This window comes from Aspergillus terreus, genomic scaffold (assembly GCF_000149615.1).
Source record: "Aspergillus terreus NIH2624 scaffold_1 genomic scaffold, whole genome shotgun sequence".
NCBI classification, from domain to species: Eukaryota; Fungi; Ascomycota; class Eurotiomycetes; order Eurotiales; family Aspergillaceae; genus Aspergillus; species Aspergillus terreus.
Genome location: NT_165972.1, coordinates 804,971 through 827,366, shown reverse-complemented (window position 1 = coordinate 827,366; position 22,396 = coordinate 804,971). Strand labels below are relative to the sequence as shown.

The window sequence follows — 22,396 nt, the reverse complement described above, 5'->3', positions numbered from 1 at the left end:
ACATGAGAATTTATTCCTATGTCACTTGGTTCAAAGAAGAGGACTACATTGGCACTGTGGTGTCATTTCCATCGGGTTCATGGAAGCTGGACCGCAAAATCACCGAGAACGAATCATTCAATTCCCAAACCGAGTGGGAAACCTACAAACTCTGCTCCGAGGCGCGCGCGGTCTTCTTCTGCTCGAAGGTATCAGGCGACGGCCCATCAGACGCTGTGATCAAGATCCACATGCAGTATGTCGGCCCTATCCCTGCGTACGACAACATAGCAAACCGCTAACATTATCAATAGAATTCCCTGGATAGACACAATCAACAAGGGACCAGCGATCCGTGCCCAGCAAGCATGTTCTGGACGGTTCTCCAGTGCTCGCGGAGAGGTGCAGGCTCTGTCAATTTTTACGAAGAAAAACTGCTCCAGCACGCCTACACTCCCGGACTCCAAACACATCAGACAGGCTGGTGATCAATGGATCCCGCGCGGGTTCATGTGGTATATTCTGATGGAACGCCTGCCCGGGATCAACCCCGAACTACCTTTTGAGCGCGAGATGGATCGCGCAGAGAGAGACGCTCTGCGAGCGGCGTTTAAGGTCGCGTGGCTGTGAGGACTCTCCTCTTTCTCCCCTTACCCTTTCCCCAGGCGTTCTCTGTGGTCTTGTTGAGTATCGAGTAAAAGTGTCTGACTTGTTCAGTGAGTGTGTCGCTTGCGGCATAGCCTATGCAGATGCAGCATCACGAAATCTTCTTTGGGACAAGGAGCACAATAAATGGTCAGTCGATCCGCCATGTTACTATCGCTCTTTTCTAACAGTTTGTCGGCTCAGTTACATCCTGGATTGGGAAAATTACTACGAAGCAGGAGATACGGATGTCTGGCAAGACAGCCACTATATCCGTTGGCACCTCGCAAGAGAGGGGAAATCTAACAACTACGACGACATGTCTGATTGGATTTTGTAGAACTAGATTTTGCTAATCAACCATACACCATTGTTGATGATTCAATCATTTATACACTACCTACTGCACAACAAACGGCTCCGCATGCTTCTTATACAGCGTGCTCGAATCCAACAGCTCCCCCGTCGACGACCGGATAAAGTCCACCTGGAGATGATTCTCGTCCAAGAACCGCAACGTACTGTAGCTGTAATCATCCGCGTAGGCAAATGCCGTATAATCCGGCTTGGTGCCAATCGAGGTCAGTCCCTCAATATTGCCCGCCCCACCAGCAACGATATACATCGGCGCCTTGGGGTCGCGCATGCCGTTGGGGTCAGCAGTGCCGTTAACCACAGGCATGAAGCGCTGCGAGTTGTGCTCATGACCGAACACCCCCAGATCCACGCCGTAGCGGTACATCAGACCCTCGAAGGCGGCCTGGCACGGCGCGCAGGCGTTCCCCGAGCCGGTGGTGTACCAGGGCCGGTGGCCGGCGACGACGAGCCAGGGGGTGACGGAGCGGTCGACGCTGGCGAGGTCGGCTTTCAAGAACTCGAGCTGCTGGTGCGGCGTGCCAAAGGGTCCGCCGCCCAGGCCGGCGGATCCGCCCTGGCCGTCGGGAGCGTCGGGGAAATCAGTCTCGGTGTTGATCATGACGACGTGCACCATGCCATATTCGAAGGAGTACCAGAAGGGCGGCTTGGCGAGGCTCTGGGCGCGGCGGGCGAGCGCCTGCGCGGTGCCGTTGCTGCTGCGGCTGGAGGAGGGGAACGCCGTCGGCATGGTGGTGCCGAAGCGCTGGAGAAAGTCGGTGAAGTTGTGCTGGCCCTCGGGACAGAGCCCGCTCGTGTAGGGGATCTCCTGGCATGCAGCTTCGTGGTTGCCCGGGCTGGCCATGTAGAGCTTGCGGCCGGCGATGGGGGCCAGCTGGTCGTAGAACTGCTCCAGGATGGCCTGGTAGGCTTCCTTGCCGTGCAGGAGGTTGGCGGGGGTCAGGAACCAGTCATCGGCGTAGGCGAAGTCGCCCGGGTGGATGATGAGCTCGTAGTCGTCGACGGTTTTGGCCAGGCGGCCGATGGTGGTGTGGTTGAGCTCGGGCTGGATGTTCGGGATAGTGTCCCGTTTGGCGTTGTCGGAGGCGATGGTGTAGCCGTCTCTACCGTAAACGCCGAGATCGATGACCGCGTTCATGTTAAAGGGCGTTTTGTCTCCCGCTGAGCGGGGACTGAGGAAGTGGTCCACGCTGGAGTTGGTCGATACGATCTTGTAGTAGTAGGTGGTGGCGGGCGTCAGATCGGTCAACACCACCACGTTGGAGTAAGTCCGGGAGGTTGCGTAGGTCGTCGGCGAGGACGAGCAGGCTTTGGATGGCAGATTGTCCTCTGAGAGACCATATTGAACGCAACTCTGGTTGAGTTTGACGTATGTGTTCCATCCAACGGACACCGCTAGGGGAAGCGTTAGCTGAGTATATAACAATTCTGCGTCATACATCAAGACCGTTCATACCATTTGGACCGTATACCGCCAGACGCTGCTGGACTGGAGTAGTCACATCCTGAGGAATGGCTGGATAGTTCACCCGGGCGAGGGTACAGGTCGCCCCGATCAATACCGACTGGACGATGGTAGTAATCCCAACCATGACTGTTCGGTCTGATGCCACTGACAGACGACGGATCGCTGCATGATGGGCGTCCCGCCCAACGGCCAGCATCTTATACACTCCCTCATTGGAGACTGATCAGGTACCAGGGACATGCCTCGGTCTTGTCCTAACCGAACAGGCCAATCATGCCTGTCCCCAACTGCACGCAGCTCACGAGGTCCATTTGGATGCAGATCGCGCGGAGACCGAGTCGTTATGAGGGTGAAGCCCGAGAGTGCAGGTGAGGGAGTGGTGAGTGGGTAGATGAGTGGATGTTCGGATGACGGACGAAAGATGGGCCCGATGAGACTAGCGGCAGCACGTGGACACGCAGCGAACGATGAACGGTCGTTTCCATTATCAAACGAGTACTCGGAGTCCGTCGGATGTCGACCTACGGAGTAGTATAGTACCTAAGGCATGCTTTTAAAACTATGTGCTATTCCATTTCAATAGGTTCAACGGCTCCCACACACAGAGAGAGAGACCTTCAAAATAATTAAGAACAGAAAAGAAATTAAGAGCGCTCAAACAAAATCATTCACCGACCCTGTCCCGTCGTCCAGGTCAACGTCGTCGAAATCGGGCTTATCACGGGTATTACTCTGAGCAGGTCTCAATTCAACACGATGGAGCTGTTTACTCCTCGCCCTCCAGGACCTCGTCCTCGGCGTACTCCTCCTCGCCCTCGGAGATGGAGGCGTCCTGGTACTGCTGGTACTCCGAGACCAGATCGTTCATGTTGCTCTCAGCCTCAGTGAACTCCATCTCGTCCATACCCTCGCCAGTGTACCAGTGCAAGAAAGCCTTGCGACGGAACATGGCGGTGAACTGGTCGCCGACACGCTTGAAGAGCTCCTGGATCGAGGTCGAGTTACCGATGAAGGTGGATGACATCTTGAGGCCGCGGGGGGGAATGGAGCACAGAGCAGTCTGGATGTTGTTGGGGATCCACTCCACGAAGTAGGACTGGTTCTTGCTCTGGATGTTGCGCATCTGGTCCTCGACCTCCTTCATGGAGACCTTTCCGCGGCTGCCACACAAGTCAGTAACAGGTCAAACACAACAAAAACAAAACCACGTACAAGATAGCGGAGCAGGTGAGGTAGCGGCCGTTGCGGAAGTCAGAAGCAGCCATCATGTTCTTGGGGTCGAACATCTGCTGGGTCAACTCGGGAACGGAGACGGCACGGAAGGAGTGGGCGCCACGGCTGGTCAGAGGAGCGAAGCCGACCATGAAGAAGTGCAGACGAGGGAAGGGAACCATGTTGACAGCCAGCTTGCGGAGATCCGAGTTGAGCTGACCAGGGAAACGGAGGCAGGTGGTCACGCCGGACATGACAGCGGAGACCAGGTGGTTCAGGTCACCGTAGGAGGGGTTGGAGAGCTTGAGGGTGCGCATGCAGATGTCGTACAGAGCCTACTTCCGTTAGTGTACTGCTCTCGTCATGATTACTCCTGTATGGCAGAGATTCCAAAGCGTACCTCGTTGTCGATACAAAAGGTCTCGTCGGAGTGCTCAACGAGCTGGTGGACGGAAAGGGTGGCGTTGTAAGGCTCAACCACGGTGTCGGAGACCTTGGGAGAGGGAACGACGGAGAAGGTGGCCATCATGCGGTCGGGGAACTCCTCACGGATCTTGGAGATAAGGAGGGTACCCATACCGGCACCGGTACCACCACCGAGAGAGTGGGTGATCTGGAAACCCTGGAGGCAGTCGCAAGCCTCAGCCTCGCGACGAACAACATCGACAACCTGGTCGACGAGCTCGGCACCCTCGGTGTAATGACCCTTGGCCCAGTTGTTACCGGCACCAGACTGGCCGAAGACGAAGTTGTCGGGACGGAAGAGCTGACCGAAGGGACCGGCACGGACGGCGTCCATGGTACCGGGCTCAAGGTCAACGAGGACGGCACGAGGAACATACTTGTTTCCGCTGGCCTAAAGGGGATCGAAATTAGTGTCGAGGTCTTTGGAGCGTGGAGAATCTGTCCCAGGATGGTGTGGAAGGGACGTACCTCGTTGAAGTAGACGTTCATGCGCTCGAGCTGGAGGTCGGAGGAGCCATTGAAGCTGTTTCCACATCAGAATCGTCCATCGTCGTGTAAACCTCCATTATGGGAGCCCATTGAGCGGGCGTCGGTGACACTTACACACCGGAGCCATCAAGGCCGTGCTCGCCAGAGATGGTTTGCCTGTACAGTTGTCAGCATCATGCCACCACAGAACCCTTTTTAGCCCGAGGACGCATGTCCGTAAGTCTCTGCATCCCACGAGAGCCAGCATTCCCCAGGTTGATTCCAGACGTACCAGAAAGCGGCACCAATTTGGTTACCCTATCACCACCACCCAGTTCAGTCTCTGTCACAAAACATCCTATCCCCATCCTCATCGAATGGACACGGTCGCACTTACACACTGGCCGGTTTGCAGATGAACCTATGATCACGAAGAAGAAAGAATGTTAGTCAATCCATCCAAAGTTTCTCCAGGAACGGGTGGGGTTGGACTTCAGAGAGCAGCCCAAAAGAGACGCGTCGGGGGGAGAGGGGAACAGGGGGATCGGGCACAACATACGATCTCACGCATTGTGGAAGGATGGTTAACGGGGCTGTTCAGATATAAGGATCACGAAAGGGGGGAGGAAGTGGTGCAGAATTGGAGGGAAACAAGCTGGAGAGTGGACGTGGAGAGAGGATCCAGGAGGAAGAGAGGGAAGAGGAGGAAAAGGGAAAGGTCGTTGGGTTGAAGGCGAGTTGAGCGGTGAGAGGAGATCCCGTTGTGCGGGCGTCTCAGGGATCAACAAGTCGAGGCGATGTAAATAAGGGGGAGGGACGCCTGGGCCCAGTTGGGTTTAGCGCAAACAGGAACGAACCACACTTGCCTGTTTGGGCGACACCAGTTGACAGACCATTAAACACCAGGTACTATGTAGTACTACTAGGTATGTGGTTATCCTAAGGGTAGTAGATTCAATTCTCTACAACTACTCCAAATCTCTCACTTCGCCGTGTTCTCCACCGTGTGAGAGCTCTCCAGCCATGTCCCAAACTCATCCAGTCGTTGTTCCTCCTCGTCCTCCGCGTCAAAGCCCTTCTCCGCCAAATCTTCCAGCGCCGCCCGCTTCTCATTGGTCTTCTTAAACCGCTCACTGCCGTCCGAGATGTAGGCCTCGACCCGTGTTCCTGCAAAGTAACGGCCATCCATGACCTATACCTCATGTTAATGCCATCGTCGTCCATATGTTGCTAGAGTTGAGGGGGTAAACCTACCCGAACACAGTTCCGCGCCGCCTCTGGATCAGCAAAGCGAACACTAACCACACCTTCGGGCTCCTTATCATATAACACAACATTAGTGATTTCTCCCAACTTGGAGCATTCCTCTCGAATATCTTCCTTGATGTCGAGAATCGCCGCGGGATCCTCCTAAAATGACAGTCAGTGGACAAGATCATATTGCGTAATAGCAAGGCGGCCGTACATCCAGTTCCTTCAGAGTAAACATGTGCTTGAGGATGACAATCTTCTCGAATCGGGAGTTGGTGTCGGGCAGCGCAGACGGCTCATCATCATCCCAATCCGCCAATTTACTACCCCGTCATTAGTTCGACCACTCCAACGTTCATGTCTGGTAGCCCGTACCTGTTGAGCTTCTGTGTACGCTGCATAATCTTCCGCTTGTCTCTCATGCTGGTCTTGGTTGGCGCTTCTTTCTGACTCTTGAAGGAAAAGTCCGCAGCCTGGACCTTCATAGGTCCCTGCGGGCCGGTCACACCAAGTCTGAAATCAGAGTCGTCCAGCATCTGTATGGCGAGGTTGACCGATTCCGGCCGGAAGTACACGATCAGAGCTTCTCCCTTGAACTTCCCCTCGTCATCCATGTACATCTTGATTCGCGGACGACCACTGTCGATCTCCTCCGCGATGACGCCGCATTTAGAAAAGACATGTTGAATCTCCTCGAAATCCGCGTCGAGAGGGATGGAAGTCACGTAGACGGCGGTGTTGACGCGCTGCTTCTTCTGCTTGTTGCCCTGCATGTCGGTCATATCGTCGGTTAGCACGGACACAGCCAGTGCACCATAGGAAAAAGATTGACTGACCTCGTCGGAATTCGTCTGCTGCTTCCGTTTCTTCTTCAATTGCTGAGCGGTGATTTGCTCGTTCTCGTCCACACCCTCGACTTTGTAGGCTTCTTGTTGTTTCTGGAGCAAGTCTTCGTCGACCTGGAGAACATCCACGGCGCGCAGGAAATCAGTGTCATGAACCAACCAAGATCCCATGCAGTGATAGCTATGCCAGCATATGTGCAACGGAACAGAGGTTTTCCACGGATGGACCGTGCTGCGGCGACGTGCTGCAACAGGAAAAGAAACCAAACAGCAAGGCAGGAGGAGCTCAACAGCCGGAAAACACAGGAGGAATGGCCCAGCTGGAGAGAAGGCGCGCACACACCGTCGGAATCCACCGCTTCAAGACCGTATCGAATTCAAATTCCTGTCCATCTTCCGTTTCCAAGATAAATTTATTGTCGAGTTTCGAGAACGAGATGCGCGGGTCGCTGTCAAATTCGGAGGGGTCCTGGGGGAAGCTGCTGAGTGGCGGCGGAGCGCCTTCGGGAGTCGGCGACGCCATGATGGCGGGAGGAGAATAACGGAAGGGGAAGAAACAGAGGCTAGAAGAAAGGACAAAGGGAATATAGAACGAGGGCCGTTCCACAGTGTGGAGGAGCTAATTGAATTGGGAGTTCCTGGAGGGAGAGGTGTGTTCGATGGGAACTTCGCAGGAAGCTAGAGATCTCCATCCGGCCAAGTTAATTACCTAACCTTCCCCAGTCTACGGAGTACGCAGTACCTCGAGCTCTGCAGCTATCCCTCAGCCATTTTTAATAGTATATAACTCCAAATCCGGGATTCCAACAATTGGACGTTCGATTAGAGGGTGAATTTGCTCCACAAGATATTAAGACCGTCGTTTCCATTTCCCTCTTTCACTTTATATCGAGACCGAAAGGGTGACGTAATGGACTGCTGCTATACAGACAGATACTGAACAAACCAGACACAAAAACGTTAATACTACTATGTACAACAACTCACACAATCAGAGTTTAGATTTCTTACCCCCTCGAATTGAGCCACCTTCACCACAGCCAGTCTCACTCCAGGCTCGTTCAATCGCTGTCCAATACCGCAGCCCATCTGCCATCACCAATGCGCAGTGAGGGCCGTGTTCGAAGCAAACCCCATCGACGGGGAAACCTTTCGCGCGAGCAGCATCCATGTGTCGCTCGACATCCAGCCATCGGACCATCTCGTCCTCCTGTGAGTACAAGTAGAGTCTCCGCGCGGCGACCCCGAACAAAGTGGGGTCGTTGAGCTCGGATCGTAAATCCGCCACGGAGTGCATCACTCCAATGTGTTGGAGACTGGTGATCATCCCCATCGTTGGATAGAGCAACAACCTGCCAATCGTGTTGGCGGGCTGCGTGCTGGGAAGGGAGAGCGCGGCGGCATTGTAAGAGCGGCCAAATGCGTTGTCCCCCGGACAACAGTCGAAAACGACGAGTTGGAGCGTGGAGAGGAAGCTGGTATCGTTGGGTTCTTCACTTATCGAGCGGACAAGCTGGGCGGCTGTGTTGCAGCCCCCATGGGAGAAGATATGGAGGAGGGTCGTGGGCGCATTGTTGGACGAGAGGATACGCCTGATGGCTGCGCGGGCTGGGGCCAGTCCGCGACGGATCGCTTGAAAGGAGCGAACGGTGATATCAGAGAAATTAGCAGTGATGAGAAGAATGTAGGCACTCGGGAACCGTCGTTGATATTCAGTCGTGTATTTGGAGATTCTGCGAATGGTTGCGCCTCCCAGCCATGTGCATAGGATGATCAGCGTGGGCGATACGGAGCGTTCGATATGCGGTGATGTTGGTTGGTAGAGATATATATTCTGGCTAAGCCGAGTGAACGCTTCCAATGAAGACGTGTCCATCTTGTGATGGCTGATATTGGCGGTCGACTGTACGTGCATCGATGTACGGAGTATGTTGATTAGAGATAGTTTGTTGAGGTTGAGAAATTGATTAATTAGTTGGGGCCGAAGCATTATCCGTCACCAACGAACAGAAATATCCCTCATTACAACGAGATTGAATTTATATACGCAGTGTTTATATATTGTGAACTAACTCTGAAAACAAAAAGTTCAAATGAACCGAAATGCATGCTTTGCCATATTTTCATGATCTACCCAGTCTGATAAAACGGAAGGAAGGTGCAAACGTAGATGTCGGGAATATAGCTCAATCTTGGGTATAATCAGCGAACAAGGAATCTCGACTCAAGAAATATGCGCTTCGTGTGGTATGTGCTGCGTGTGTTATGTGCTGCGTCCGGTAGTGCCTCAATGGAACGGACATTTACCAGTCCGAGAGGTCTTCAGTTCTTCTATGGTCTGGTTCAAGGCCTTCCGTCCTTTGCCTTCAAAATACTTCGGACCGACATCGGGGATGAAATAGCCCTGTGGGTAATACTTGTCGCCACCATCACCAGGTAGAGGCAGCCCGAGTGCCCAGGTCAACCAAGCAACTGGTCCCCATCGGTTCCAGAAGGTGGGTTTGACATAATAAGGGGCCGCATCCCACTGAGTGATGAAGACGCGTTCATTCTCGTCCTGCTCTTCAGTGAAGTTGCTGAAGCGGAGGAAATACGGCCGAGGAAGCGCCAGGTAGCGCAAGGCGAATCGACGAGCGGACAGCAGCAAGGAGAAGAAACGTGCGTACGAAGGTGGTGGAGGCTCATAGCTGGTGAGTTGCGTGAGTAATCTGATGTTGGCACTAAATTCCATTGGGTGCTCGAGTGATCTGCACTTACAACATGGCCTTCCGTAGCCGATCATCCATCATAAAAGACACGAACTTCAGTCCGATGTGCTTAAGCGGCCCAGGGAGCATGTACACCAACACGGCGGTGGTCTGGTCAGCGACTTCGCGGTTCTTTGCATCAGGCAGCATGCACCGCACTTCATATTCGTCGCTCCAATCGGAGATCTCCTCTAACCAGTGAAGCCCATCCTGCCATCCCTTCTTGGAGGACGGGAGAGCGTCGTAACTGATGCGCAGCCCGTCTCCCAGGCTCTTCCAGAAAGTACCAATCGCACACTTCTCGAGATCACTCAATTTACGCCACTCGAATTTCTCGATGAACCTCACCGGCTGGATCGCAAACAGGCCGAGCGTGTATAGCATGTCGTCTTCGGAGATCTTCCCCGCAGACCGATAGCCGCTGTGGATCCAGCGCGTTCGGGCGATCGACTCCAGGACGCGTTTTGAGGATGGGGCGTGACCCATGAATTCCTGGACCAAAGCGCTAGTATCAGTGTAGCGTTTGAGTGACGTGTCGGGATTAGAGAATTGGCTGGTAGTGGTGAGGAGTCTGGAGATAGTGGGTATGCCATAGGTCTTGGGGGGCCATTAGCACAAGATATCTACAGACATTCAAAAGCCAGATATGATACGGGCCAGTACGTACCCTGAACAATGCGAACTGAAGAGCCTTGACAAATATAAAGGGGAACTCCAGCTCCAGCATAGCCTTTTGGATCTCCCATGCCTCATCATCCGTCATGCGGGAGAGAGACGCCCGAGTTGGGTAGTTGTACTTCTTGTGAAGCCATTTCAGACGACGAAAGCGAAGAAACGACACGAGAACGGGGTATGCTGCTACAATCAAAAAGCCGTATGAGAGAAGCTGGCTGGAAGTGATATCAAGGGGTTTCCCCCGCAAGTTGAGCCAGAGGCTCTGGAAGCCACCAGCGTGGGACTGGGTGCTGTTATCCATCGTCTATGACAACGAGGAGGTTGACATGAGAGATACGAGACAGAAGAGGGTAGAGCGCAGAGACCACTTGAAAGTCGGTGTGGAGAAGAGAAGATACGAGGAGTTGAGAGAGATCAAACCATCCAAACAAGCCCCCCGCATGAGTTGAGCTTCTCCACCATCTGAACCACTCGCCGCTCTTCACCTACTCCTCCGTACTCCATCTATGGATGCACGCGCGAATCTCGGCTGAAATTGGTCTTTGCTTCGGACTATGGTGAAGATCATCAATCTGGTGCCTCGTATCTTCTGTTGTATGTGAATCCTTCACGGAAAAATGGCCAGTTGATTCGCTGGTGCGGCTTCTTGCGGACCTCGGCAGTGGCCGTTTCTTATGAACGCGATCCGCACAAAAGATTGGTAGAGGAGTCCAAATGATGAACCGCTCTTATTTGGATCATCTGTGATCAAAGTAAACTGAGGTTTACGTTTGGATCCTTCGGACCCGTCATCGTGCAGATTTGTCGCAGTGCTCGGCGGAAGGAAGCCGCGAGGCCATTTGAAAATCATCCGACACTTGCATGCTGTAATATCCGACTCTGTCAAATACCTACAGTTGCTACATGCCGATGAACTTCGGAACTCCGGTCGATCAGGCAGCTGTCGATTATGGCATTTTTCGGAGTCCTCACGTTGAAGTTCCCCGCGTTGCCTTACCCGCCCACGGATATCGCAAAGTAGCTGTACCTGTCGAACAACATATAGAAGCATGATACCCCTGCGCATGCACTGACAACAAGGTTATGTGCCTTGACGATGATTGTGGTGCGACTCGGCATGGTGGGCCACTCCGACAGCAGAGAAATCACTTTAATTACACTGTTCACCAGACTATCTACCGGCAGAAACCTGTTGTATTTCCACAGGCTTACACTGACTCACGCTCTATTGGTGGGAATGAAAGGTTCAAGGTTCCTGCGCCAGACAGCTCGGAGATCATTTTCAGAATAGCTAGACAAAAAGGCGTCCAGTGTGCGAGCTCCAGGGACAAAACAAGGTCATGGCTTCTGGGCCATCATCTACTTGTGAGGTCTCAAGATCGAATCTTACGACTGGTCGGATGTGACTTGACGCGATCGGTGTTTTGATCTGGACTGCATCTAGTGGGCCCTAATGTCCTGAAATGGTTTCCTGCAGCTACTCCGTAGCCATGGTAACTCTCAGCAGCTGAAAGTCAACGTCAACAATAATCTGATGGGGAACTTTATCACATTGCAGACTCCCCACTGAGGACTTCCTAGGAAGCTAATCCGACTTCCAAGCCAACCAAACTTTAGGAATCATCTATCATGGATCCACTGATGACATCCTGTTTCATTATGCGCCATTGACCCTCGACGTTGTCCTGGTTACTGAATTGTCCTGGTTTCATTCAGTAACTCCCGGACCATTTCCGCTGCTGTCTTATTGAAAAGAGATGTGCGCGGGATTTCGTGGCGTCCATGATGAGTATAGGTTCTCCGTTTGGTTGACTCGCATATACCAGAGAGCTCCACTGCGCACTCGAGACGCGGATCATTGGAGCCGTAGAAATGGGCCGTTGGGATGGGAATGCAGTACGGGCCTGCCATCTCGTCTCGGAGTTCCTCCTGTGTTATTTCTCCTTCCCGTAAAGATGGACTGACCCACCGTCCCTTTCTCGACTTGTGGAAACTATCATTTGATCTGGCTAGTGACGTCCGGGAAGCGCGGTCCCGTTGCTAGGAGTCCTCAGCGATATCAAAACCGAGACTGTCCATCACCGTCAGGGGCGGGCCCCCGCCGAAGAAAATGGCTGCCTTGAATGGTTGTGGCAGGCGAGATGTCTCTGCTTCATGCAGAAGCAGGGCACTTGCAACAAGAGTTCCTCCTTGCGAGAAGGACATCACTGCATCATAAGGCCCGTTCCGCTCAGTGTAGCCGAACAACCAAGAGCAACTACCACGGATTGTTGCTAGGCTGTCCTTTGACCAGAACTCGTAATATGGCGGGTCGTAGACCTGATCAATACCAGCAAACGGAGCGCTGGTGAATGGTGCATCTGGAAAGTCCCACTCAATATTCATGTCCAATAACATGAACGGAGACCCTCTTCCGTCGATTGATCATGTTAGCATGTGCACTCGGGCCATTTCCGCTGAAGAACTGACCAGTTTGTGACTTGAAAATATCCCCGCTACAACCCTTTCCGTGAAGACAGAGGACCCTCATCATGTTTCGTGAGGGGAGGTTGTTTGGTCAACTTGAGGACAGATGGCAGCACTGATCTCTAGCAGAAGGCAACATTGGAAGTACAGAAGCACTTGGACTGTATTGAGTGCCATGCATTCAGACCCAAGGAGCATCCGGATTATTATGGTATCATACATGGCCAGTGGCAAGAGGGACTTGTCTGTACTTGGACCGAGGGACAATCAGGGTTTGGCCAAGGGATCCATAGAGTGGAAACCCTCCCGATTTCCATCACAACTCCGAAAGGAAGACCCCATGTTAATTGGTAACACATATCATACCCCACAGTATTTATCCTGTTTTGAATCGTCCTCAGCCATGGATTATTGTGCAATGCATGTCACAGGCTCGTGCCCAGTTCTCTGCAGGAAGACAGGAGGTCTGGAACTCGATTTTCCAAGCCCTATCCGGTGTCTTCCGCGTCAACATCACATGGAACCGCGTCCAAGGTCAAGTGTAGTCGTTCACTAGAACCTGACTCCTTGAACGTATGATATGAATCCCTGCTGAGAGACGTAAGCTGACCTTCGTCTATAGTGCGCTATATAAAAGTCTTCTTACACACGACTAGCCAACCCTCTCATCATAGAATCACTCTGAACCCAATTGTACTTGGTTTTATATCACTGCCACTATGGATAACCCTTCTGTCATCGTCGGCATGGCCTGCCGTGTGCCAGGGGCCACTACACCAAGTAGACTATGGGACAATATCGTCCAGAAGAGAGACCTCTGGCGGAAGATGCCGAAGGACAGATTCAACATTGACGCTTTCTTTCACCCAGATGGAACCCACAAGGGAACGGTGCGTATGCCGCTTCTTGTTTCTCATAATGTACAAGTGCTAACGCTTGACCAGATTAATGCCAAAGGTGGCTACTTCCTTGACCAACCTCTTGGTCATTTTGACAATGAGTTCTTTCGCATTTCGGGTAAAGAAGCTGCTGCAATGGACCCTCAACAGAGGATCCTTTTGGAGGTGGTTTATGAAGCACTCGAGGATGCTGGGATCCCTCTGGAGGATGTCCGCGGGTCCAACACCTCGGTCTACTGTGGAACATTCACCAATGCGAATGATTACAACTCCTTGCACGGAAAGGATTTGGAGTACTACCCAACTTACGCCATCACTGGCACTGGTAATCCCATTCTGAGTAACCGTATCTCCTACTTCTACGGTTTTAATGGCCCAAGTATGACCATTGACACTGCCTGTTCATCCTCTCTTGTCGGCCTGCATCTAGGAAGTCAGTCACTACACAATGGGGAAGCAGCAATGGCAGTGATTGTCGGTTCTGCCCTTCAATTTGCCCCAAATGTATACCAGACCCTAGCCGACATGGGATTCTTAAGTAGCGACGGTCGCTGTCGTTCTTTTGATGCAGATGGCAGCGGTTATGTTCGTGGTGACGGAATATGTGCAATTATCCTCAAACTTGAACGCGATGCGCTTCAATGTGAAGACCGTATAAGAGCGATAGTGAGGGCCACAGCTACCAACCACGATGGGAAGACGGATGGGATCACGCTTCCATCCTCCGAGGCTCAAGAAGCTCTAATTCGTTCCGTCTACCGAAGCTCTGGGCTCGATCCTGACCATACCCAATTCTTTGAGGTAAAGCTGTTCTGTAGAGTTTGCACCGACTCCCCCTGCTGATGTACCTCTATAGGCCCATGGAACTGGGACCAAGGTCGGTGACCCTGGGGAGACCAGAGCTATAGGCTCTGTTTTTGCAACCAAATCGAGGGAAACTCCTCTCTTTGTTGGAAGTATTAAGGCGAACATTGGACATTTGGAAGGTAAATACAAACACTCCCCAGGTTTCTCGCAACAGCTAACCATCTGCCAAAGGTGCATCTGGACTTGCTGGTTTAATAAAGACTGTTTTGGCGATGGAGAATGGCATAATCCCTCCCAACATGCTATTCAATAAACCCAACCCTGACATTCATTTCAGAGAGTGGAAGATCGAGGTCCCCACTACTACAGTACCATGGAACAACAGCACCGGCATTCCACGGCGTGCAAGTATTAACTCCTTTGGGTATGGAGGGTCAAATGCACATGTCATATTGGAGGCCTATGACAACCCCCCTGCCTGCCCACGGACTCTCCCTGGAGTGGCAGTCGACAGTTATGACCGGCCATTTCTGATTCCAATTTCTTCCCACTCAGAACAGGGTGGGAAGCTGTCTGTCAACGCCTTGAAAGAATATATCGACAAAAAGACTGATCTGGATACCGAGAGCCTAGCATATAGTCTCAGTTCTAAGAGAACTATGCATGCCTGGAGATCATTTGCCGTTGGCCACGACCGATCCTCTATAATTCATGACCTGGACGTCCCGCGAACCACAGCTGCATGGAATACGGCGCCAAAGGAAGCTAATCGAGTCGGATTCGTCTTCACGGGCCAAGGTGCTCAATCCTTTGATATGGGGAGACAACTCATTCAGCAATCCCCGCTGTTTAAAAACACCTTGAGCAAATGTGACAATGTCCTCCAAAGTCTCCCTGATGGACCTTCATGGTCAATCATCAGGGAGCTCCTGCGTGACAAAGAAACCTCCAGACTAGGACAGTCTCAGTTTTCCCAGCCTATCTGTACTGCAATACAGCTTGCATTGGTGTGTCTGCTCCGGCAATGGGGTGTTGTTCCCACCGCAGTCTGCGGTCACTCATCGGGTGAGATTGCCGCTGCTTACGCAGCAGGTATACTTTCCCTAGATGCAGCTATCATAGTGGCCTACTACCGGGGCCTCCACATGAATGCAGGCATTGGTAAGTCTGGTGCAGGCGCCATGATGGCTGTGGGCATGAGTCGGGATGACGTCCTCGTTGAGCTTCAAAATTACCAAGAACGGTTGACCCTGGCAGCTATCAACAGCCCTACAAGTGTGACGGTCTCTGGTGATAGGGACGCGGTCGCTAACCTCCAGGCATCTCTGGAGCATCGCGGGATCTTTGTGCGGCTGCTCAAGGTTGAGCAGGCCTTCCACTCTCATCACATGTTCCCACTTGCTCCAGGCTATGAGCGCTCGTTGGAAGACAATCCATCATTTACTACGCATAAAGCCACCTGCCGCATGTTTTCGAGTGTCACAGCACGAGACCCGACTTCGCAACAAACGGATGCTTCCTACTGGGTACAGAACATGGTACGCCCTGTGCGGTTTATGGACGCTCTAGTCGGGACTGTGCTCGATGAGGATGAAGAGCAAAACGTCGACTTACTTCTAGAAGTTGGACCACATCCCGCTTTGAAAGGCCCTTCTCGCGAGATCTTGTCTGCGCTGAAGCTCAATATCCCGTACTTTGGTACCCTCGCACGAGGTGTGCCTGCCTACGAAAGCCTTCTCGAAGCTGCCGGCCAGCTGTTTGCTGCTGGATACCCCGTGAATCTTGAGGCTGTGAATAAGAACCACGCCATAATTGGTGATTCAGTTGTTGAAGAGTCTAATGCTACCAGACTCCATGACCTTCCTTCATACTCCTGGAACCATAAAGACCATTGGTTCACAACACGTTTGGTTGACGAATATCTTCATCGACCATGGAGACACACTTTGCTCGGCGCCCCCGTACCAGGTGCTGCCAAAAGCATGCCTCGTTTCCGGAACTACATACGTCTTTCCGAGATCCCTTGGCTCAAGGATCATGTCATCGACTCGAAGGTTGTGTTCCCTGCCGCCGGGTTTGTTTGCATGGCTATCGAGGCAGGCGCTCGCCTCGAGAGCGAGAGGGTGCGCATCAAGAAGATCAAGCTGCGGGACGTTATCGTCAAATCCGCTTTGACTTTGAAAGAAGATAGCGACCAAGGCTGCGAAATTTTGTTGGAACTGCATCCAGTCACGTCATCTTCCAGAACGACCTCGGATGACTGGCATGAGTTTACAATCTCATCCTACAACGAGTCCAACGAGTATGCAGATCACTGCCATGGGCGTATCTGCGTTGAGTACGGCGCACCGGCGGCATTGAAGCCGGCCCGGAAGTATCCAGACCCTGAAGAGCTGTACGCTAGATCCGATCGCCGTATGAATCCCGTGGCACTATACTCATGTCTCGGAGAGCTGAATTCGCACTACGGCCCGCGATTTGCATTACTTAAAGATGAAATTGCCGTTGGACCTGGATTTGCAGTCACGCAGATATCCTTTGACCCTAGCTTCCAGTCCGCGCACGAGCTGGCCGAGGGCACGATTATGCATCCAACCTTCCTGGACGCGTCTTGGCATGTAATGTTCCCAGTGATTGAGGCTTTGCTAGGGAGACAGATCACCACAGGCTATGTGTCGACCTTTATGGGATCCATAGACGTTTCAGGAGCGTTTGCATCGAAGGCTGGAAGCTCGGATCTACAGCAATACACGGTCTCCACGTTCACGCAGCTCCCGAGTCCCCGGGTGGCCATAAATGACATTCTCATCTACCAGCTCGATGGAAATATGATGGTCGAAGCTCGTGACATTGAGGCCACGGCTATGCAGACAGATTCCGCCAGGTCCAAGGATCGCACGCTGTTTTTCCGGCAGCGCTGGCAGCCATGCTTCGAGTTTCACGAGCATAACGATAGAGCGAGCCTCTTCGAGCTCCTTGAGATCTATAGCTTCCAATACCCGACATCAAAGATCCTCTGCATCACTTCGCAAGAGGAGGATGTCAGGGCGATTATACCCCATATATGGTTCTCCGGCACGCAACGTCCCCGGTTTGCAAAACTCGACATTTGGACCGACAAAGACCAGAACAGTTTCGCTCATAATTTGGAGAATTTCTCAGACGAGCTGGTCAGTGTCTATGAGCCAAAGAATAACTATGATCTTATCATTCATTTGCCCAATACAATGAATCTTACCCAAGAAAGCCTCGAGTCGTTGCTTTCTCCCAGGGGATTCTTGGTACGTATACACTCTGAAAAGCAGGATGCACTTCCTTGGAACGACTGTCGAGTCTCTCGACGACAGATCCCAGATAAAGATGCAATAGACCTGGCGATCATCATGCCGTCCTCTGGCCTGACCGCTTCACGGACCGAATGTATAGTCCAAAAACTTCGAGACTCCCAGGCCACACAGACAGTCACGGAGGTGGATCCCATTTCATTACCCCGGGAAGAACTTCCAGCCTCGACAGTGGTGGTGCTTGCAAGTTTGGACGAAGACATCAAGAAATCCGAGGATCGCTGGGTTGGTATTCGTGATTTGCTCAACCGCGAGAATATCACTGTGGTCTGGTTGTTACAGGGCGCTACCAATGAGTGCAGCAATCCTGATCAGGCCGCAATCTTGGGCGTCCTCCGCACTATTCGCAACGAGAACCAGCAGTCTCGATTCATCATGCTGGACGTAGAAGCGGCTAGCTCCGACACTCTCATCGTGAAACGTATACTTCAGGCGGCCGATCCGAGCAATACGGAGGAAGAGTTTGCCGACAGATCAGGGTGTCTGTATATCCCTCGTGTTGAAGAAGATGTCAATCTCAACCGCAAGCTGCCGCACGGAATTGGCAACGAGCCAAAACTTGAACGATTTGGTGATCATCCTGCCCTGACTTTGAAAATCGGACAGGTGGGTTTGTTGGAGTCATTGCACTTTGCCGAAAACGACGACATTACAAGGCGGCCTCTTCAGGACAATGAGATCGAGGTGAAAGTGATGGCTTCTGCTATCAACTTTCATGACATTGCCGTGGCGATGGGCATCATTCAAGATCACAAAATGAGTGGCGAGTTTGCAGGAGTCGTCACAGCCGTCGGGAACAAGATAGACAGCGCCGAATTCCAACCAGGAGACCGTGTCGTTGGCTTTAGCCCTGGAATGGGCGCCCATGGCTCGCTGGTGAGGACGCACGCTTTGTTCTGCCATAAGGTCCCTGAATCGGTCGACTTCCCTATTGCTGCATGCCTTCCGGTCGTTCTATGCACAGCTATGTACTGTCTCGTTGATATTGCTCACCTTCAGCCGGGAGAGACTGTTTTGATCCATGCGGCTGCCGGTGGCGTGGGGCAAATGGCCGTTCAGATTGCCCAAAACATAGGTGCGAAGGTCCTAGCCACGTGTTCCAAGCCAAAAAGAGAATTCCTCAAGCGTCAATATGGCCTCTTGGACTCTCAGATATTCTCCTCCCGGGATGACTCTTTTGTCCAAGGGGTCTCCGAAGCAACTGGTGGTCAAGGTGTTGATGTCATTCTGAACAGCTTGGCCGGAGACTTGCTACAAGCAAGTTGGGGATGTGTAAAGACCTTCGGCCGTTTTGTCGAGATCGGAAAGCGAGATATCCATCAGAATTCAAACCTCGGTATGGATGTCTTTCGCAGGAACGCAACGTTTACTGCATTCGACATGGTCACTGTGTTTGAAGAGAGACCAGAGGCTGGCCGCAAGATGCTTTCTGATGGTCTTGGTCTTTATTTCCGAGGCGAAGTCAGCCCGCCGGAAGCACTTCATGTCTTCCCTTACAGTCAGGTTGAAAATGCATTCCGCATGCTTCAGCTTGGCAGGAAACCGGGGAAGATCGTCATGATCCCAAATGATAATGACATGGTCATGGTCAGACCACCAGGCTACCAACACAGGCAGCTCTTCGGTCCTAATAAGTTCTATCTTCTCGTGGGCGGCTTAGGTGGACTAGGCGCAGCTCTCTCCGAGTGGATGTACCTTCGCGGAGCGAGGAAATTTGCATTTCTGTCTCGCTCCGGAGACCAGAAGCCAGACGCGAAGAAGACAGTGAACTGGCTGAGATCGAAAACTTGCGAAGTCATCGTCTTCAAGGGCGATGTCGGCCTGCTGTCTGATGTTGAAAGAGTGACAACAGCCATTGGGACGTCCCTCGCTGGCATCTTCCACCTAGCAGCTGATTTTGAAGACACAATGATTCGGACCCTGACATTGAAGCAGCTACGACATGCTCTCCACGCAAAGTGTCAGGGAGCAATGAACCTGCACCTCGCCACGAGCTCTGGCAAGCTGGACTTCTTCGTCTGTGTTTCGTCTGGTGCTTCCGTATGGGGAAACCGAGGACAGGCACCGTATGTTGCTGCAAATGCATGGCTTGATGCATTCGCCCGCTGGCGTCGGGAGCAGGGCCTTGCTGCTACCACCATGAATGCTGGGGCTGTTACCACTCGAGGGCTTATAGCCGAGAGTGATATTGCCCGCCAAAGCCTGGAGAGAAACAAGCTAGACAAAATCACCGAGCAGGAGCTTCTATATCAGGCGGAGGAGGCTGTGTGTCTTGACTTCCCCGAGGGCGATCCCAAGGGCCTGGACTGGCACCAGGTGATCATCGGGATCAATGTCGCTGATCCTGATGTTTACTGGTCTGGTCGCTCCTTATTCCGTGGCCTCTATGCCAACCGAAAATACGGGGCTGCAACAATCAGCAAAGGAGCAAAGAACCTTGCCGCACTTTTGCAGACCGCATCCAGTGTTCATGAGCGAACCGACATCGCCCTCGAGGCCTTTATCACCAAGGTGGCTGGTGTGTTGGGTACTCCACCTGAATCCATCACCCCTAGCAATGCTCTGTCGTTCTATGGCCTGGACTCGATTGTTGCTGTGGAATTCAGGAGATGGTTTAAGGACGTGACCGGCGTTGATGTGTCCTTGTTTGATATTCTTGCAGCCCAGTCAATACACGACCTGGTAGGAAAGGTGGTGTCAGCAATGCCTACCGCAGTTGAAGGGCAGTCGAACGGAGCCCTCCCGGACAGCAACACAAAGAAACCCAAACGAGGAATGTCCCATCGCTCCGAAGCAACTTTCCATTTGCCTAGATCCCGGTCTGCAGGTCCTGTGCCGCCGTCGGCTTTTCAGGCACCTTTCGTTTCGATGTTGGACAGGCTGGGGGACAAAGGGCTGGCAAACCTGATGGCAAGCTTTCGACTGAAAGGGGCCCCATCGATCGAGATACTCGATAGCACCCTTCGCATGGTAGTTGATAGGCACTCTGCTCTCCGGACCGCGTTCTCCCAGGCCAACAAGTCTATCTTCCAGGAAGTCCTCCCAGCCGGAGGCTTTCTACTCAGACACCATGACCTGTCCCACCAGTCTTTCTCTGCAAGTCAGATAAATGACTACATACTAAAAGAGGAATCCCAGCCGTTAAATATTACGAGGGGCGAAGTTGGAGCTGCTTTGCTGATCAAATTGCAGGATGATATGCATCTTCTTGCAATCGTTGCTCACCCACTCTGCTTCGACAGAACGAGCCTTTCGGTCTTCCTTGATGACTGGACCAGGCTCTATGAAATGGTAGCAGTAGAAGGGGATCCAACTGCCGTACCGTACCCCCGAGCGACCTATACTGACTTCACTGTCTGGCAAAATGAGCATCTAGCATCCGACGAAATCCTATCCCACCTGCGATATTGGTCTTCGAACCTCAGAGATGTTCCAAGTCCATCGAGAGTGTTACTATTAGAAAGTGAGGCCCGATCCATGGCTGTCGATCCTGAGAGAAATGAACACAGGCTGCATTTGAATCTAAAGTCACTCGGCCGCCTACGACGGATTACCAGTATGCTCAACGCTGCTCCATTCCATTTCCTCCTTGCAGCTCTTCGAGCATATATTTTCCGCCACACTGGGGACAGTGACATTGTCATTCTGAATGTTGTCGATGGCCGGCCCCATCCGGCCGTCGAGCATCTGGTGGGCAATTTCATGAACATGGTGCCCCTCCGCCTTCGAGGGGTCGGGGAGGATATGATCTTTGAAGATCTTGTGCTGTTCGCCCGAGATGTTGCACTCCAAGGAGAGTCGCACAGCGACGTGCCTTTCGATATGATTGTGAGCAGCCTTGGACTGGAGCGGACAGGGGATTGTCTGCCCATGGGCCAGGTTGGAATCCAGTATAGGACGAGTGCGAGCTCTGTTTCTTACAGCACATCCGACTTCGTGGCGACTGTGGAGAAAAGAATGAAGATGCCGTCTGTGTTTGAGTTGTATCTGGACGCAGAGGAGAGTGACGACGGGCTTGATCTGTGGTTTAGCTCTTCTAAGGGTGTGCATAGTGCAGGCCAGATGGAGGTGTTTTCCCGCTCGTTCCATGCGTTCTTGTCTTGTTTGATTCAGGACCATCGACAGCCCATCAAGGATACTACGCTTCCTAATTGAGGTGAAGAGGGATGCATACTAAGAGTTGGGGTGTAAGGTGTCACTGAGGCTATAGTTATTGCAAGTTAGTCTTGTCTTTTACAGTTGAGATAGCTAGCAGAGTATCTGGTAGATAATCTATTGAATGAATCTTCAATATAACCAGGCTTCAATTCGAGACCTAGGCTCTATAATATTAACTCATCTTCCTTCCAGACTTCTACCAACTGCTTCCCACGGTTGATGTAGTCATTAACGTATCTAGTTCAGCTTGTTTCAGGTGAAACAAAGACATTCACGGCACTCGCAGCCTGAGACAAAGTGCATTGTATACTTCACGGTAAAGATCGAAGACATTCACGCATTGTCTGTTCTGGGGCTAGATACCGTCTCATTAACAGATTGCGGCACTTCCCAGTTTCGATTGGTGTGATACTATGAGCGGAATACCTACTTTTCTTTGACCTGATCACAACGAAATCAGAGACATCCCATCAACATCATGAACTACGTGATTCTCCATTTACGCGCCTATCGTCTCTATAAAAGCCCTCTAGACAACATGCATCGACTGCCTCATCATATCCAAACGCCTTGTCAAGCCTTGTCTATTGAT

The 22,396-nt window shown here is 52.2% G+C and overlaps 8 protein-coding genes across 8 annotated transcripts; 2 read left to right on the top strand and 6 right to left on the bottom strand.

Annotated features, from left to right (window-relative positions):
* Positions 1-2: 2 nt before the first annotated feature.
* On the top strand, positions 3-609 carry ATEG_00289 (uncharacterized protein; the record flags this gene model as incomplete). The annotated part of the gene is made up of 2 exons (XM_001210375.1): positions 3-235; positions 294-609. 2 exons carry the CDS (start codon positions 3-5, stop codon positions 607-609), a joined length of 549 nt encoding a protein of 182 aa, XP_001210375.1.
* Positions 610-1,024: 415 nt separating this feature from the next.
* On the bottom strand, positions 1,025-2,591 carry ATEG_00288 (purple acid phosphatase family protein; the record flags this gene model as incomplete). The annotated part of the gene is made up of 2 exons (XM_001210374.1): positions 1,025-2,394; positions 2,456-2,591. 2 exons carry the CDS (start codon positions 2,589-2,591, stop codon positions 1,025-1,027), a joined length of 1,506 nt encoding a protein of 501 aa, XP_001210374.1.
* A 642-nt stretch (positions 2,592-3,233) lies between these two features.
* On the bottom strand, positions 3,234-4,980 carry ATEG_00287 (beta-tubulin; the record flags this gene model as incomplete). The annotated part of the gene is made up of 6 exons (XM_001210373.1): positions 3,234-3,627; positions 3,680-4,014; positions 4,080-4,535; positions 4,613-4,667; positions 4,748-4,789; positions 4,901-4,980. 6 exons carry the CDS (start codon positions 4,978-4,980, stop codon positions 3,234-3,236), a joined length of 1,362 nt encoding a protein of 453 aa, XP_001210373.1.
* Positions 4,981-5,594: 614 nt separating this feature from the next.
* On the bottom strand, positions 5,595-6,879 carry ATEG_00286 (U2 snRNP complex subunit CUS2; the record flags this gene model as incomplete). The annotated part of the gene is made up of 4 exons (XM_001210372.1): positions 5,595-5,804; positions 5,867-6,022; positions 6,078-6,186; positions 6,239-6,879. The coding sequence occupies 4 exons, from the start codon at positions 6,877-6,879 to the stop codon at positions 5,595-5,597; spliced, it is 1,116 nt and encodes a 371-aa protein (XP_001210372.1).
* Positions 6,880-7,699: 820 nt separating this feature from the next.
* Positions 7,700-8,584, bottom strand: ATEG_00285 (TMEM53 family protein; the record flags this gene model as incomplete). Its single annotated transcript, XM_001210371.1, has 1 exon — positions 7,700-8,584. One exon carries the CDS (start codon positions 8,582-8,584, stop codon positions 7,700-7,702), a length of 885 nt encoding a protein of 294 aa, XP_001210371.1.
* Positions 8,585-8,995: 411 nt separating this feature from the next.
* On the bottom strand, positions 8,996-10,431 carry ATEG_00284 (uncharacterized protein; the record flags this gene model as incomplete). Its single annotated transcript, XM_001210370.1, has 3 exons — positions 8,996-9,428; positions 9,466-10,052; positions 10,123-10,431. 3 exons carry the CDS (start codon positions 10,429-10,431, stop codon positions 8,996-8,998), a joined length of 1,329 nt encoding a protein of 442 aa, XP_001210370.1.
* A 1,739-nt stretch (positions 10,432-12,170) lies between these two features.
* ATEG_00283 (uncharacterized protein) lies at positions 12,171-12,515 on the bottom strand (the record flags this gene model as incomplete). Its single annotated transcript, XM_001210369.1, has 1 exon — positions 12,171-12,515. The coding sequence occupies one exon, from the start codon at positions 12,513-12,515 to the stop codon at positions 12,171-12,173; it is 345 nt and encodes a 114-aa protein (XP_001210369.1).
* Positions 12,516-13,315: 800 nt separating this feature from the next.
* On the top strand, positions 13,316-21,801 carry ATEG_00282 (uncharacterized protein; the record flags this gene model as incomplete). The annotated part of the gene is made up of 4 exons (XM_001210368.1): positions 13,316-13,486; positions 13,541-14,296; positions 14,352-14,481; positions 14,534-21,801. The coding sequence occupies 4 exons, from the start codon at positions 13,316-13,318 to the stop codon at positions 21,799-21,801; spliced, it is 8,325 nt and encodes a 2,774-aa protein (XP_001210368.1).
* Positions 21,802-22,396: the final 595 nt, after the last annotated feature.